Source organism: Chelonia mydas, chromosome 7 (assembly GCF_015237465.2).
Source record: "Chelonia mydas isolate rCheMyd1 chromosome 7, rCheMyd1.pri.v2, whole genome shotgun sequence".
Classification (NCBI taxonomy): Eukaryota; Metazoa; Chordata; order Testudines; family Cheloniidae; genus Chelonia; species Chelonia mydas.
Genome location: NC_057853.1, coordinates 17,760,537 through 17,778,078, shown reverse-complemented (window position 1 = coordinate 17,778,078; position 17,542 = coordinate 17,760,537). Strand labels below are relative to the sequence as shown.

The window sequence follows — 17,542 nt, the reverse complement described above, 5'->3', positions numbered from 1 at the left end:
ATTTAATATTTTATGTTGCCATAATTGCTAGAGGCCCAAAGCAGAATTGGCACACCAGTGTAGTAAGGCATTGTATGAACACATACCTGCCCTGAATAGTTTACAAAATGTGTTACTTAAGAACATTTGTACTTGGGTTTTCTATACATCATTCCACTGTTATATTTTAAAGCACTCTCTTCCCTATGCTATTAATCACAGAGGAAAATGTTTTGTATGTATAATCTTTTTAGATGTAATGCTTACAATAACTTTAGATTTGGGTAGTGGGTTAGCATTGTGTTTAGCACCCCCATGTAATAAATGTAATTTCAATCTGTAAAATGAAAACAAACAAAAAAAACCACCCATACCCCAGTAGAACCTCACTGGTGACTGGAAATCCTTTGCAAACTACTGAATTTTTCATATTCAGTTTTTAGTCCTGCAAAGAGATCCACCAACATGGATTCATATGCCTGCACAGAGATCTATGGAAGTAAGGGAAGATCCTGCCTATTGAAGTAGATGAGACTCTGTGTGGGGGCTGGATTAGCATTAGGGTTTTAGAGAGTAGGTCATGAGCGAAACAATTCTACAAGTTTCCTTGAAGGGTCAACGGTGAATAGAATGTTGGGAAGAGATATAAGTGCAGAAGGTTATGGCCTTCTTTTAAACTGTGAAGTAAGGCTTTTAAACTTCCCCCTTTATGGATCCTGTTTATGTTCTGTTGTTTATCATCTTAGAGGGCAGATCTGTGTTGGTTACTAGGGGAGGAAGAACAGGAAAAGCAAAGTATAAGCTCCAGAGAGAGGGGGAGGTAAGCATTTTGGGGAAACCCATGTGCTGGAAATATTTATTTTCTCCTTAAATTTCACACATGTCCACCTGTACTTTCAAACAGGATCATCTTGTGTTTATGCACCTCATGGTTTTGTGCATGCATGTTTTAAAATATTGTATAAAACATATGCAATATTTTATGGTTTGCAATAATTAATAATTATTATTTGCAATTAAGTTATTTTATGGTTTGCAGTTATTTTCGCACTTCATTTGAAAATTTGTTTAGTAAGTTTAGTTAATTGTAGATTCGTTCAATTAAAGAAATATAGATGCTGTCGTGTAACTTATTTACTAAAGGAACAAAACTAAACTTAAATTTCTTGGACCTTGATTTTACGTAGTAACTTTTACATTGTAGAAGTTTCCTGGTGAAATGAAGTATGGTTTTTGTTTTCCTATTTGAAGAATGCAAGTACTGGGGAATGGCTGATTCCGTCTATAATCTTTTATCACCGTAGATTTGCTGTAAAACAAGAAAATATTAAAAAACAAAACAAAAAACCACTGCCCTTTGAGAATGCCATGAAATTTTTGTTTTGTAACAGTGTATTAAATAGTTGTGTGTTTTGCATTATTACTGGCCATTTCCTTGTCCCCCAAAATAAATCTACATAAACGGAATTCCATGCTACGTAGTGTCTTCTGGATAATGTTAACCAGTAATGAATAACACAAGCGCTTTCTATAAAAAAAGCGCCATTTACAGTTGGCTCTGCCAACTGCACTGTACATATCCTTTTTATTACTTTAACTTTAATTATCATACTGTACATCAAGAATAAATATTTGTAGGTAGTAATTGTTATAAGAAATCTAAACAAATATATATTCAGTTACAATACATAAACTTTCTCTTTCAGAATTTGATGTTTTAGCCTAGACTGCTATATTGCTACAAAACAACTGTGATCTAATAACCAGATGAGTACTGTAAGGTTTGATTGTGTTTTTTGGATGCATCAAATTATTTTCCATTTGCTTTGCAAACCAGCATTGTGGCTTTTTTCCCCACTCTTAGTCTCTAGTTAGTGGTACAACTGATACGGTAAAGTTTGAAAATTACTTTCCATTATAACCTCCATTGTCACAAGCTCATAATTTTCAGAAACTTTCCCCGGGAAGCGGGTGGGTGAGAGAGAGGTGTTTTTTTTGTTTTTTTTTTTAAATGCTTTGGCCTTTTCTTGATGGTGACTTTTTTTAAAGTTTGAGCAAAATCCCACCAACTGGGGTTTATTTGAGTTATTGGAAACAGATCATTATTTCCTCATTTTAATAAACAAAAATGGTGACCCAGGTTTTCATGAAGGCAGCTACATAAAAATGGATGAAGTCTGAAACACTGTCCTTACTGAAGAGTAGTACTGCTTGGTTTAGTTTCCATGCACCTCACCCACATGAAGTTAGGATTACTCAGGAAGTGAATTTCCCTCTTGAAGATGGCAAAGAGTTAACGTTTTGCATTCAGCATATTAACTTTCAAGTGTCTTAACATTTGAGTGCTTTCACTTGATCTCCACTCATCACTGTTGTACAGTATGCTTATGTGGTAAGCTGCTAGTGTTATAGTTTGTTTTAAATGTAGGCAAACTAAGGGCTAGTCTACACTGGCAATGTTTAATGTGGCTTGTGTAGTCGCGACAGAATGCTGGGGGAGAGCTCTCCCAGCGCTTTAAAAAAACCCACCTCCATGAGGGACGTAGCTCCCAGCGCTGGTGCACTGTCTACACAGGTGCTTTGCAGCGCTGAAACTTGCTGCGCTGAGAGGGGTGTTTTTTCACACCCCTGAACGAGAAGTTTGCAGGGTTGTAGTGTGCCATTGTAGACAAGCCCTTAGGCTTGGTCTACACTACAGAGTTAAGTTGACATAAGGCATCTTAAGTCGACCTAATTATGTCAGTGTCTACACTAGAATGCTGCTTCTGCCGAAGTAAGTGGCCTGCTACAGTGATATCATAATTCCACCTCTATGAAAAGCCTAGTGCTTATGTTGGCGTAGCTATAGTGATGCAGTGTCCCTGTAGACACTGCGTTACTTACATGGCTGTTTACTGTCACTTTGTCAGCAACAGGGCTCACAGCTGGAGCTGTGAAATAGACAAGAATGTCTATTTCCGTTAGGTTCCCTGCTGTGAAACTGTGTGGGGCTCACAGCTGGCCCCACTCACCCCACCCCCATACTCCTGGGTTACAGCCTGAGGTGTGAGCTTGGCACAGGGCTCAATTTCTACTCCTGGGAGAATTCTGCATCACTGCACGTGTACAGAATTCGCAGATTTCTTTGCTTCTCCACAGAAAAATGACTTTCTGATGCGGATGCAATGGGAAGCCAAAAAGTGGTCACGTGCCCCTCCCCAGCAGCACAGGCATGTGGTTTTGGGCACCCAGAGTGGCTGGTGGAGAGGTAAATCACTGTGGCGGGGTTGGGGATGGCTGGTCGGTATTGGGCCAGACCCCCCGTCCCCCCATCCGCCCAACCCCCATGCATCTGGACCCCTCAAACCCAGACACCCCCTTCCCCCTCCCGGCCGAGCCTCACCCACCGCTACCAGTCCTGATGGGTGGGGGTGGAGCGGGAGTGCACTTCTCCTGCACAGAGCAGCCAGGGCTGGGTAAGACCACCCCAGAAACCTGCCCCAGGTCCTCACTCCCCACCCTGCTTCCTGCCCCTCAGCCATGGGGGAGAGGGGTCACTATATGGGGAGCTGCTCCCCCACCTACCCAAGCCCCATGCATCCGGATGCCCCCAGGGCTCCCCCCCGAGAGCCGCACACACTTGAACCCCCACCCTGACAAGGCCTGCCCCCTGTGTACCTGGACCTCTCCCGGTAAGCCCCCCACCCCCAGGACCCCCCCCCGCTGAACTCCATCTCTCCATACAGACCCCCCACCTGGCTGTAGGTCTATCTAAATTAAGTTGATCTAATTTTGTAGTGTAGACAAGTCCTTAGACGCAGACAGGTTAAGTCACTTGTTTAAGATCACACAAAGAGGCAGTGGCAGAAATGAAAATAGAACCCTGAAGCCCTGATTCTTCTTCTGTAACCACTTGACTATACTGTGTTTGAGAATATAATTACCAGTATTCTAATAAACATGGTAATTTTTATTCAGTGTATAGTGTAAAAAAATATACTTTTGTGTCTGAATAATGTCAAACAGGAAAATGTTCTAGGTAGGCTTGGCAGAATTCAATTTTTCTATAATTCTGATGGATAATATCAATATTTTATTAAGTATTTTAAAACATTTTTATCAATATTAAATTTTCACAATTGCACAAAATTATGGGGTTTAATCATTTTTTCTATTGATTTTGAATGTTTGCAGTTGCAGGAAACTATGAGGCCGGTCACAGTTATTTAATGACAGAAGATCTTGAAGTTGAAAAGGTTTCATAACCATTTAAAGCACACATTGTCAACATCACATGTCAAAACATACAAAGTAAATATCATTTCATCAACAAACCAGTCCTATTTTTGCTATTCATTCGCTAGTCCATTTGTAACCAGCCTAATTCAAAAACTAAGTAAAAAATAACTGAATTTTGACTCTGATAAATTCTCAGGCAGCATTTTTCTTTCTTTGCCTGTCTGTAAAGTTTGATTATCATCTATCGAAATATTTTTTCATTGGTTTGTGTGTATATTGTGAAATTGATATTTTCCGATATTTATCTATTAAAAATCTAATCCTTCCAAGCCTAGTTTTAGGCCAGCATTTTCATAAACAGGAGCCTAAAGTTAGTCATCCAGATTGGAACTGTGCTTTTCAAAATTAGGTAACTTATTTAGGAGTCTAAGGAATTGGAAGTCTAACTTTAGATTCCTGATGTTGAAAATCTTGGCCTTACTTCCCAGTTCATAAAACACTTTCAGGATTATATAACCTAGTATTTGATGTATGCACCAAAATGTATGAGGTACCTTACAGAAACAAGTACATACAGGGCTCTTTACAGAACAGTAATTGAGAGAACTCAGTTTGACATATCCAGCACTCATGGGGGTTTTTCATTTTGTTCATTATTTTATGAAATTACTGACTAAGAGTAAAATATTTTAAAGCTTGTAAATGATTTAGGAGCCTAAGTCCCACTGACTTTCAGTTGTATATAAGCATATGAATTGCTAAATCCATTTTAAAAATGGGACTTGTAAACTTCATCCTAATTTTAAAACTGAGTTTGATTACAGCAAGCTTCCTTTAATTATGGAGGCTCAGTAGTGACTCCATCTTTAAGGTGTGTGAGATTTGCCCTTAAATTAGGATTAAAACTCCCAATTGACAATTTCATTATTGAATTTTAGTCTCCAGATTTAACAGAACTCCTCAGAGGACAATTGTATTTATTATAATATTTTTACTAACTTTTTTTAAAGAAATATTAAAAATGATCTCCCTTGAATTGACAGAAAATGGTGGCAGGTGGAAGAAGGATGCAGTATCTAAGGTTAAGACAGAGAATTCAGAGAGGACAAGGAGGAGCACAGGAGTGGAGGGATGGGTTCATGGAAGTGGGTTTTTTACTGGTGTAGGGTTTGTTGTGGCAAAAACAACATAAAAAGAAACCAGTTCTGATCAGGCTTCAGTAGCATGTTTACATAAGACCCACTAAACGTAGGTGCTGCAGTACACACAGTTCTGTATTACAGCTCCAGGGTTCTGGGCAAAAGCTTATGCTCTAATAAATTTGTTAGTCTCTAAGGTGCCACAAGTACTCCTGTTCTTTCTGTTCTAAGGGTGATTTTCACATATAGATTCCCATAGTAGTAATGAATACTTCCACATGTACTTTAAGTAGCAGCCCATAAATGATGCAGTGCTACCTTTACCAAGTTTTGACTTAGTGTGCTGCTTATAAAGCTGGAATATTAAATCCCAGGAAGCATTAAATCATCCTCAACTATAGCAATGCTGCTGGGGCCATTGTGAAATAAGGAAAGCTGAACTACTGTGTGCCAAATTCCTGGATTTTGGCTTAAGCCAGGTTCTTTCCAGTTTTTATTCCTATGTAATTTAAGGTTTTTTATTCTCTGACCAAACCCTGAACACTTAGTTGTCTCATAAAAGTATCTGTTTTTATAAATGCAAATAGTTTTCTGGTGGCTCTGCAGATATATTTGGGCATAGAGATAAATTAGTAATGCATATGGCACAATAAATTACACAAAGTACTGCATAGCTCTAGTTATGTCTACAGTGTTAATGAGCCCAATTGTGCCTAATGATAATCTATAGATGTGCCTAATTTAATTCTTACAGTAATATGTGATCTTTCTTTGGACGATGGGTTTTGCATTGACACGCATAGGTAGTTTTGTTTTGCATTTGGATGTAATGCTTGGAGCTAAAAAGAATATAAACAGCATGTTTCATAATTTAAACTTTCAGTTAAATATGTGCTATAAAATGGAGACTTTTTGTACAAATATATGTCTAGATAGCATAGAAAATTGAATATGTTGGCACAATGAGAGAGAGATTGAAAATGAATTTCATACCGGGAGAAAGTAAGAGATTAATGGCCTGGGACTGGCTAGGAGCCATCTGAAAGCAAGCACTGTGTAACCTTCAAGGCAGCTCTGCCAGGGCCCATAGCTCTTGACCTTGTGTTCTATTCCTGAGTCTTGTGTGCAGACTACCAATACTACTGAACTATTGCAAATTTTGGTTTTGCAGTGTTAACAAATGTCCACTAGACTACTGGGATAAGCCTATTATATTTTGTTCTCGCTTGTGACTCAAGTCTGGATTTCAGACCGAGTGTCCTGAGGTGAAAGATTAATGCATGTAGGCCTGAATGTCATTTAGCTCTAGGACAGTTCTTTTCAGTGCTGTTTTATTCTTTATCTTAACAGCCATATTGTGGTTCTGCCATTTATAATGCTTGTTGATATTAACAGTTGCAGAAATAGTGAAAGAGCTTGAAAACAATGAGAAAACTCGGACTCAACTTGAATTTAATAAAGCTGGTGAAAATGTAAGTTTTTATTATCTCTGTACCAAAAGAGTTATGAAGCATTTTTACATATTTCTTCATAAAAGGAATTCAGCGTGCTAAAATATTCAACTGGAAAACCCTTTACATCTGGTGCTAAATCCGACCCAACTCAATCCTTCTGAGCAGGGAGAGGGAATCATGGTGATGGTGATACTTCTAACAGGAGAGTGCTGTTGTTGGTACATGGCAGGATGGCTTGGGGGAGGAAGAGGTTGAGCAGAATGCATGGTGCCAAGACACTACGATGCTTTTAAATTTAAACCAACCATTAGTAGCATATTCAAGATATTTGTGTGGGTGTATTTTAAATAACTAGTGTAAAACAACTTACAATTAAAATGTGATATCACTTATTGTTAAGGGGAATACTAGTTTGTATAGTACTGATGCTTCTATGGTTGAACCACCTACATTTGAGCTTTTTATAATTGCAGTAAAAATTCCCAGGGGGGTTTTATAAAGTGAGATGAAGATACTGACCTGGCCTTGAACCAATCAGAAGACTGGAGGGAGGTTTTAAGGAAGGTCTGTTTTTGTTCTGTTTAGTCTCCTTGGCAGCTTGGCATTCTCCTGCTGCTCTTGTGAAAGTAGAGCAAAGGGGGCACTTTATACACAGCCCAGGTATATGTTAAATGTTAACAGGTAGGGCTGAGCAGAGGGGGTGGGAAAAAGCTGGACAAATGATCTCCTCCCATATAGGGTTATCATAGTCCTTATTAAAGTGTAGTACTGATTGTTTTGGTGTCTAAAGAGTGGGGGTAAAAAGGAATAATATTTTCTCTGTTTCAAAGGTAAGTTTCCTTCATGTTCTGACATTAAAGCTTGTGTTTTTAAAATGTGACTATCTTCATTTTCTTCTTCAAATGAACATTTTGTATCACTTTGCAGAGCATGACATTTACGAAGGACCAGACAGAAAAGGAAATGGATGAGATTCACACCTATTATCGTAAGTAATACAATGTATGCATTTTGCATTTTCAAAACTCCTTTGCTGTAGGCGTACATGCAAATATAAAAATAGCCTCTCTGTGCCTCAGTTCCCCATCTGTTAAAAAACAATGAGGACAGTAATATTTCTCTGTATTTGTAGGGGTGTTGAGGCATTAATATATATTCGATATTGTGAGGCTCTCAGATAGTGTGGGTGGAGGCTATATATCTTAGATAGGCAGAGCATGATCTTCCTCCCTCACCTAAGAAGATAATTAACTAATGCGTCCAGTACAGTTTCTGTACCATAGCCAGGCCTAAACCCAAACTGACAGGGCTCAAGAATTCTTGAAATTGAAGGATTCCGTTGCAGTTATCTTAGTACTACATTCCCAATAACCTACTTCAAAAAGGGAAGATTCAGTATGCAGTAATTAGACAGTTTGTCCCCAGCAGCAGTTGGTGTGTTGAGCAAGTTGGTGTGTTGAAAAATCTTTTCTTTGAGACCATGGCACCTAAATAAAGGGTAAGTTTTTATTAGTGAGGGTAATTAACTATTGGAACAATTTACCAAGGGTCCTGGTGGATTCTCCTTCACTGGTCATTTTAAAATCAAGATTGAATGTTTTTTCTAAAAGAGATGTTCAAGGAATTTTGGAGAGGATGTTCTTATGGCCTGTGTTACACAGGAGGTCACACTAGGTTATCACAATGGTCCCTTCTGCCCTGGGAATCTATGAACCTGTCCTTCCAGAAGGGAAATGTTCAATTCCATTAACAAGACCAATGACTGACTAGATTTTCCAAGCAAGAGGATGGGTTTCTTGCTATTTAAAAATTTATTATGTTGTGTGCATTTTATTCCTTGTATGATCTGATTCTGCAAGTTCCTAGCATCTCCTAAGAGAGGGAATTTGGAGCTCTTGGTACCATTTGGGATTCACCCTTATTGGTTGGGTTGCATCCTTGCATTCAGATAGCTGGACCTGCATCCTGTTTTCCAAGAACTTGCTGCAGAAATTGCATTCAGTATATTGATTTCCCTGTTACTCTTTGTGTATTTGCTGGGTTATATGTATATAAGTAGAACATTCACAGTCCTTAGCTCTTGAATTTTAACTTTGCTGTTCTTGGATTTTTTCCTCTCCTGTTTACCCCAGTCATTTCACTTCATCGGCAGTCTGCTTGGAAACTAAAGCAATCTCAACAGTGAGCCATATCCCACCAATACAATTTTCCACCTTTTACAGGAGCATTACATTTTAATGTCTCCCATTTTAAGCATGGAGAAGCTATGCAATGAAGGGACAGTTTGTCCTGGTTATATTTAAAGGATCCATTTAAAACTGTAATGTGGCCATATTTCCTGTTTCAACCTATCTTTCCTCCAATGCCTTAGGGCCAAACTAATCTCTAGTCTAGAATAATACAACTCTGCATTTACTAGATACAATTCTGACGACATTTGTAAGGTTGCAACCACTTATGCCAGCCCTGAATTTGGGCTTAAATCGTAGGCAAACCTTCTCTTTTACTTTTAACAGTTTTATTTCAGGTGTATTTATATCACTGCATACACATTGTTGTTGGTTTTAGATCTTAAGCAGTTTCATTTAAGTCAAAGCAATTCATTAATAATACTTCTGCTTCCATGCAAAAATCTCTACTAATACAATTCAGGGGGACAGAAATGCAGAAATTCTGATTTTTAAGCTTAATGGCCTTTAAAGGGTATGCTTTCCTAATTCTGACAAGTGTCTAGTAGCTCTTTAAGGGACTGATCCAAAATCCATTTAAGTAATGTATTTGAACAAAGGATCATAGGCTGCTGAGGACAAGTCTCAAAATGTACACAGACTTAGATTCCAATCCTGCAAAGTTAGAGGACATTTCAGAATTTAAAAGACTTTCATTAGGTATGTTTTGTCTGTAATGTGGAAGTGCTTTAGGGTTTTAATATATAGCATGGAACACTTTCGTCCTTTTAATTTAGTACATTTGCCTCCAAAGGTTCCAAATTCATAGCTGAATTCATGTTCATTCTCTGGATTCCTGCTGGCATGAGTTCCATAACATTCTAAAATATTCCATATGCGGTATTATTTCTTTTGTTGTATTCTTCAGTATGAAACTTGCGACAAGGTGGTATTTTCTTCAACAATGTCTTTAAAAGGCTCAAAGTAGCCAGAAGCAAGACCCATTTTCTTCTGTTGAGTACAGTTTGCCATACTTTCAGCAAATGGTGAAGTACGCAATTTCCTCTTCAGGTGTATGTGAAGTGTTTTTGAATGACAAATGAATATTTTTTGTCTCAGTAATCTGAATGAGTGTTTGTATGCGTGCTGCTGAAGGCCACTTGAGCTGCTACGAGAATCCGTACCTTTAAAAATAAAAAAAAATAAAGGTGATTTTTTGAGTGTGTGTCAGAGTGGATCCCACTGTAAGTGTGCCTGCGCCTCATGTACACAACCTTAGGGCTTGGCTACAGTTGCAGCTGTAGAGTGCTTTGCGTTAAACCAGCCTTCGTACAGCGCAGTAGGGAAAGCACTCCAGTCTGTCCACACTGACAGCTGAAAGCGCACTGGCATTGCCACATTTGCAGCACTTGCAGCCGCATTGGGAGCAGTGCATTATGGGCAGCTATCTCAGCATTCAGGTGGTTGCAACGTGCTTCCCAAATGGGGAGAGGCTGGGGTGGAGTGTGTTGTGTGTATGTGGTGGGAGAGAGTGGGCTTTTGGGGTGCTGAGAGTGTGTCAGCACGCTGCTTTGTAAGTACAGACCCCCCACTCCCTCCCCCGCCCCTCTCTCTCTCACTCAAAGCAAACATTAGCTGTTTGTTTTTTTCTCGGAGCTGGTAAGCAGCCGGCACTCCAAAATGGAGCTTTGAAAGGGCAACTTCCGCATTCCTGCCGGAGTTCACAACAAATACAAGAAGGGCCACTTCAGTTAATGGGATTATGGGATGTTTTTGGGAGGCAATCAGAGCACTGTAACGTAACTCCTCGTTCACACTGACACTGTAACGTCTCACCCAATATGCAGCAAACCTTATCCCTCTCGGGAAGGTGGAGTACCAGCAGAGCTCTAGCCAGGGAGTCAGAGCGCTCTGCGTGCCTTGCCAGTGTGGGTGGGGAGTGAGTTAGAGCGCTCTGGGCGGCTTTATTGTGGTATAACGTGCAAGTGTAGCCAAGGCCTTAGAATCTTTTGAATAGCTGTGTCTATCGGGGTGGCAAATTCTCGGCAAATTCTCCATTTGCCACTCCTCCTTGCACCCCAGAAATTGAGGGACATGAGGCTCCAGCTGCACTTCTTGCCCTGCCATTAGTAGGGGCAAAGCAAGCCCAGATGTTCCAGCTGCCCTCTCCATGCAAAGACTCATCTTTTTCTCTGAACGAGGCAGTTGCACCAACCCTATCCTTCCTCTGGAATACTTTAGAGCCTTCCAGGAGCTTCACCAGGACAGCAGACACCTTGGAAATTGAGATGAGAGTAATCCAAGAGAACATACACAAGATGTTCAACATCTTGAGCTCCTCAGTGCCCACAAGGATTGCTGTACCAGTTAACGAGGGCAAATTGGAGACTGTGAAGGATCACTGGCACATGTTGGCCTTACTTCTGATTTTGAAGCAACTACAGAAACATTACCAAGTCCTGCCTGAGGGCTTTGAACAGTTCTCACATCCCACACCAGGATTTCTCGTCCTCTCAGTGATTCAGGGCAGAAAACAGAACCAAAGATCAACTAAAGCAGGGGTTCTCAAACTGGGGGTCGGGACTCCTCAGGGGGTCGCGAGGTTATTATATGGTGGTGGTGGGGGGTTTGCGAGCTGTCAGCCTCCATCTGAAACCCCGCTTTGCATCCAGCATTTATAATGGTGTTAAATATATTTTTAAAATATTTTAAATTTATAAGGGGGGTTGCACTCAGAGGCTTGCTATGTGAAAGGGGTCACCAGTACAAAAGTTTCAGAACCACTGAACTAAAGGGACCCCAAAGAATAAGGATCTCAAGAGGCTGGATCTTTTTTGGGGGGGGGGGCAAGGTCGACTCAGCTTCCCTGCAAGTTAGAACCACTCATTACCAAGCTCTGTTTTGCAAAATAGAGCTTCCTGATATCGGAGCGGGTGACCCTCTCTTCCTGTTGAGGCTCCCACAAGACTGCTGGGAAGAACTCAAAACCCCATCAAAGAAGGGCAAGTAGTAGCCAGAACATTGCACTTCAGCCTGATTCCCAGAGGCAGCAGGTTTGAAGAGACGGTTGTGAGCCACACTGAAACCAAGATTCTGTAGCCAATCTTCGGAAATTGCCTCATCCCCTTCCCTTGACCAGGGATCACAGCTGACATATGGGTGATAGACATAGTCACTTATGGCTACCCCATCCAATTCTTCTCTTTACTTCCTACCTGCCCTGTTCACTGACTCTTTGGGGTATCTTCGCACAAGTGCCAGTTGAAAAAAAAAGGTTTCAGAGTAACAGCCGTGTTAGTCTGTATTCGCAAAAAGAAAAGGAGTACTTGTGGCACCTTAGAGACTAACCAATTTATTTGAGCATAAGCTTTCATGAGCTACAGCTCACTTCATTGGATGCATACTGTGGAAACTGCAGAAGACATTATATACACAGAGACCATGAAACAATACCTCCTCCCATCCCACTCTCCTGCTGGTAATAGCTTATCCAAAGTGATCACTCTCCTTACAATGTGTATGATAATCAAGTTGGGCCATTTCCAGCGCAAATCCAGGTTTTCTCACCCTCCGCCCCGCCACACACAAACTCACTCTCCTGCTGGTAATAGCCCGTCCAAAGTGACCACTCTCTTTACAATGTGTATGATGATCAAGGTGGGCCATTTCCTGCACAAATCCAGGTTTCCCCCCCCCACCCCCCCAAAAACACACACACACACAAACTCACTCTCCTGCTGGTAATAGCTTATCCAAGGTGACCACTCTCCCTACAATGTGCATGATAATCAAGGTGGGCCATTTCCAGCACAAATCCAGGTTTTCTCACACACACCCCCCCCCCCCCCCCCCCCCCCCGCCCCAACACACACACAAACTCACTCTCCTGCTGGTAAAAGCTCATCCAAAGTGACCACTCTCCATACAATGTGCATGATAATCAAGGTGGGCCATTTCCAGCATAAATCCAAGTTTAACTAGAACGTCTGGGGGGCGGGGGTAGGAAAAAACAAGGGGAAATAGGCTACCTTGCATAATGACTTAGCCACTCCCAGTCTCTATTTAAGCCTAAATTAATAGTATCCAATTTGCAAATGAATTCCAATTCAGCAGTTTCTCGCTGGAGTCTGGATTTGAAGTTTTTTTTGTTGTAAGATAGCGACCTTCATGTCTGTAATTGCGTGACCAGAGAGATTGAAGTGTTCTCCTACTGGTTTATGAATGTTATAATTCTTGACATCTGATTTGTGTCCATTTATTCTTTTACGTAGAGACTGTCCAGTTTGACCAATGTACATGGCAGAGGGGCATTGCTGGCACATCTTGGCATATATCACATTGGTGGATGTGCAGGTGAACGAGCCTCTGATAGTGTGGCTGATGTTATTAGGCCCTGTGATGGTGTCCCCTGAATAGATAGCAGGAGAGTGAGTTTGTGGGGGGGGGGGGGCGGCGGAGGGTGAGAAAACCTGGATTTGTGCTGGAGATGGCCCAACTTGATTATCATACACATTGTAAGGAGAGTGATCACTTTGGATAAGCTATTACCAGCAGGAGAGTGGGATGGGAGGAGGTATTGTTTCATGTTCTCTGTGTATATAATGTCTTCTGCAGTTTCCACAGTATGCATCCGATGAAGTGAGCTGTAGCTCATGAAAGCTTATGCTCAAATAAATTGGTTAGTCTCTAAGGTGCCACAAGTACTCCTTTTCTTTTTGAAAAAAAAAAAAGTGGCTTCATTGCTCTGTTTAGGAGCCATAGAAAAAGTTTTGTGAGATTACAGGCACAGATATTTCTACTCCTGATCTTTCTACATTCTGAAGAAGAAAAGGGGAGAGGTCTTTGTCCTATCCTAGACCTGAGGAGACTGAATACATACATATGCTGCCTCAGCTTCAGAATGGTAACACTTGCCTCCATCATTCCAGCTCTTCAGACTCACGACTGGTTTGTGTCTGTAGACTTGCAGGGTATGTACTTCCACATCACCATCCATCCAGCCCACAGGAAGTACCTCAGATTTACAGGGAGACAGAATCATTACCAGTACATTTGGATTCTCTACCTCATCAAGAGACTTCACAAAGTGCCTTGCTATGGTAGCAGCACCCCAAAGGAGGATAGGCATCCACACCTATCTGTAATTAGTTGACTGATTGATCATAGGCAAATCCTGTCACAAAACACTGGCAAATTGACATTTATGAGACCTTGGAAGTGTAAGGTATTTAAATTACTATATTTGAAGTACCAGACAGGCATGGACTTTTGGGACAATGTGTTAAGTGGGTTTTCTGGGGAGTAACTAATGCAAATTCTGCAACCCTGGTTATTAAAAACCCTCGCCTTTTGGACCTGCACTCTGAGGATACTGATGATTATTTGTTCCCAGAGACTGGATAGTAAAAGCCCTTGCTGTATAAAGAATCAGCCGAACTTTCCAGTTGGGGTCTGGAACGTGACCTAAAAACTGACATGAGTTTGTAACCAAAGGGAGGAAAAATCCCCTTTCTGGGGTCTGAAATACTGGGGTTGGAGTTAAGGGTGACCTCTGGTAAGCTTTTAGTATGTATGTAAATTTTTATTATTTTTGTTTTCTCCGTAATGCTTTTGCATTAAGAATTAAATGCCATTTGCTTTATGAAGGCTGGTATACACTGTTGTAGCTCCTGGAGAAAGAGTTAATCACAGGTGCTGGACCCTGGTTAGAACTGGTGGAGAGAACAGTGAGGTGTAGTGAGACTGCAAACCTAAATCCAGTCTGAAGGGAGATAGACATGGGTCTCTGCCCCAAGAGAGATGGCAGCTGGGAAGCCTAAAACCTTAAGTGGGTGCCCCCAAGGAAGATCGGCTGTGTGTGTGGGGGGGGGGGGGGGGGGAGAGGGGGGATTCCAAAGGTGCCGTTAACTCTGAAACTGTGGCAGTAGTCTTTCTCTGTTTACCCAACTGGGCCTCTGGGTGATCTACAAGAAATTGTCTTTCTTTCCATTCCCGATGACAGAATTCATAGGAGCCAGGGTAGAGTCCAAAACAGCAAGAGTGTACTTACCTCAGGACGGGTTTGTCTCACTAAGGTAATTATAAACAGGGTGATAGCATGTCCTATTATGATGTTACGGACCTGCTTAAATTATTAGGCCACATATCAGTGGGTGCATCTGTGACAGCACTTGATAGACTTCACTTGAGGCCTCTACAACTTTGGCTTGGGTCCATCTGCTCCCCCACCAGGCATAGGCTGAGCAAGAAAGTAATAATTCTGGCTTTTGTCTTCAAGGCATTGACCTGGGGGCTACACCTTAACAGTGTCCAGAAAGGGGAATCACTCAAAATCCCATCCCCTTCTAGAGCATTGGCTATGGATGTGTCTGGAACAGGCTTGGTGTGGGGGGGAGTTTGGTTGGCCTGGGTACCCTACTGCAGGTAAAAGGGACATGGTCCCTAGGAGACAGGAGATTACATATAAATGTCCTGGAACTGATATCCATCATACTGGTGTGTATGGTGTTCCTCCCAGTCCTATGGCCCTGACAGATACTGTCAGCTCAGAAGCCAGTGATGTGCTACATAAACAAGAATGGGGCCAGACCTCCTTCCCTGACCCAGTAAAGAGGCAATTGAACTATGGATTGCTACTGCCTACACAGTATAGCCCCGATAGCCCTTCATCCTCTGGGGTCGAGCAACAACTTGGCAGATTTCCTAAGTAGAGAAACTGCCACCAACCACAAGTGGTCAAGTCCGTCCAGTTGATATTCCACCAATGGGGGAAATCTGGTGATAACCTGTTCTCTTCTGGGGGCAGCACCAAATGTCCCAACCTCTGTTCCAGAGGAGACATAAACCTTCCTTCTGCACTAGAATCAGGGAAGTTTTTATGCTTTCCTGCCAATCCTACTGATATCCAAGGTGATTGCCAAACCCAGAGACCAGGCCAAGTGCATCCTTATATCTCCCTATGGGCCAAGACATTCTGGCTGATGGACCTGCTCAGAATGTTCTTGAAACCCCCCGGATCAGGCTATCAAACTGTCGACACCTTCTGTTGAAAGATCGTGGTCAAGCGTTCTATCCATACCCAATGGTGCTTTAGTTGCTAATCTGGATGCTGGCTGGCTGAGTACTATGGGAAGAGACTGCTTTTGCACCTTTGTAATATAAGGCAGGAAGCTATTCACAAGAAAAACTTCTTCATCCAGATGGAAGAGATGCTCCAGTTGGTCTCCACCTAGTGCAGTCCCTAATACCGAAGATTCTGGATTTGTAATTGAAGAACCCTATACTCTTAGTTCAATTATAGTCTGTCTAGTGGTAATATTGGCATATACTCTGACACAGTTGTTAGTCTTCTTTCATCCAACGATATCCAAGTATCATAAGGGCCTAATGCATACATATCCACTGGTTGCCAAACCTACTCTGGAATGGGATCTCAACATCATCCTGCTTATGTTTTTATGAAGCCTTCCTTTGAGCCCCTCTTGGAGAGCTCCATTCACCATTTTGCCCTTGTAATGGTCTTTCTTGTGGCCATCACTTTGGCCATAAGAGTAAATGAGCTTAAGGCATTCATAATGGAATGGCCATATACTATGTGCCATAAAGACAAGGTGGTGTGAAAGGTTTCAGAGTGGAAGCTGTGTTAGTCTGTATCAGCAAAAACAACGAGGAGTCCTTGTGGCACGTTAGAGACTAACAAATTTATTTGGGCATAGGCTTTCGTGGGCTAAAACCCACTTCATCATCAGATGCATCTCTCTGATGAAGTGGGTTTTAGCCCATGAAAGCCTATGCCCAAATAAATTTGTTAGTTTCTAAGGTGCCACAAGGACTCCTCGTTGTTTTTCGTGGTGTGAAAGATATTCTTAAGGTGCTTTCTCAGTTCCACGTAAACCAATCTATTGTCTTATCATGGGGTCTTACCAAAACTGCATTCCATGCATGGGGAGAAGAAGCAACATACTTTGGATGCTTCCAGAGCTCTCCAATGTTACACTGACAGGACTAATTCTTTCAGGCCTGGTCTACACTACGGGGTTAGATCGAATTTAGCCACGTTAGGTCAATTTAAAAATGACTGCATCCACACAACCAACCCCGTTCTGTCGACCTAAAGGGCTCTTAAAATCAACGTCGCTACTCCTCCGCGAGGAGGGAAGTAGCGCTAAAATTGACCTTGCTGGGTCGAATTTGGGGTAGTGTGGACGCAAATCGATGGTATTGGCCTCCGGGAGCTATCCCAGAGTGCTCCATTGTGACCGCTCTGGACAGCACTTTGAACTCCGATGCACTAGCCAGGTACACAGGAAAAGCCTCGGGAAGTTTAGAATTTCATTTCCTGTTTGGTCATCATGGCGAACTCAGCAGCACAGGTGACCATGCAGTCCCCCCAGAGTCGTAGAGCATAGAATGTTTCCACGCTCCCCCTATCATCTCCGTCCCTGAGGTTATCACAGATTAGAAGGCAAAAAAAATTCACTCGCGATGACATGTTTTCCAAGCTCATGCAGTCCTCCGGCACTGATAGGGCACAGCTTAATGCATGGAGGCATTCAGTGGCAGAGGCCAGGAAAGAATTAAGTGA

General features: G+C 41.8%; 1 protein-coding gene across 12 annotated transcripts in view; it reads left to right on the top strand.

Moving 5' to 3' along the window:
* The window catches only part of RAD18 (RAD18 E3 ubiquitin protein ligase), a 119,930-nt gene that overhangs the window by 33,300 nt on the left and 69,088 nt on the right, over window positions 1-17,542 (top strand). For all 12 annotated transcript variants that reach the window (XR_005226079.2, XM_043550880.1, XM_037903696.2 and 9 more), the window contains 2 exons: window positions 6,732-6,808; window positions 7,718-7,778. Coding sequence is in view for 11 of the 12 variants with exons in the window: in XM_043550880.1 (XP_043406815.1) it covers window positions 6,732-6,808; window positions 7,718-7,778 (138 nt within the window). In the remaining variant the exon portion in view is untranslated. The remainder of the gene's footprint in view (window positions 1-6,731; window positions 6,809-7,717; window positions 7,779-17,542) is intronic.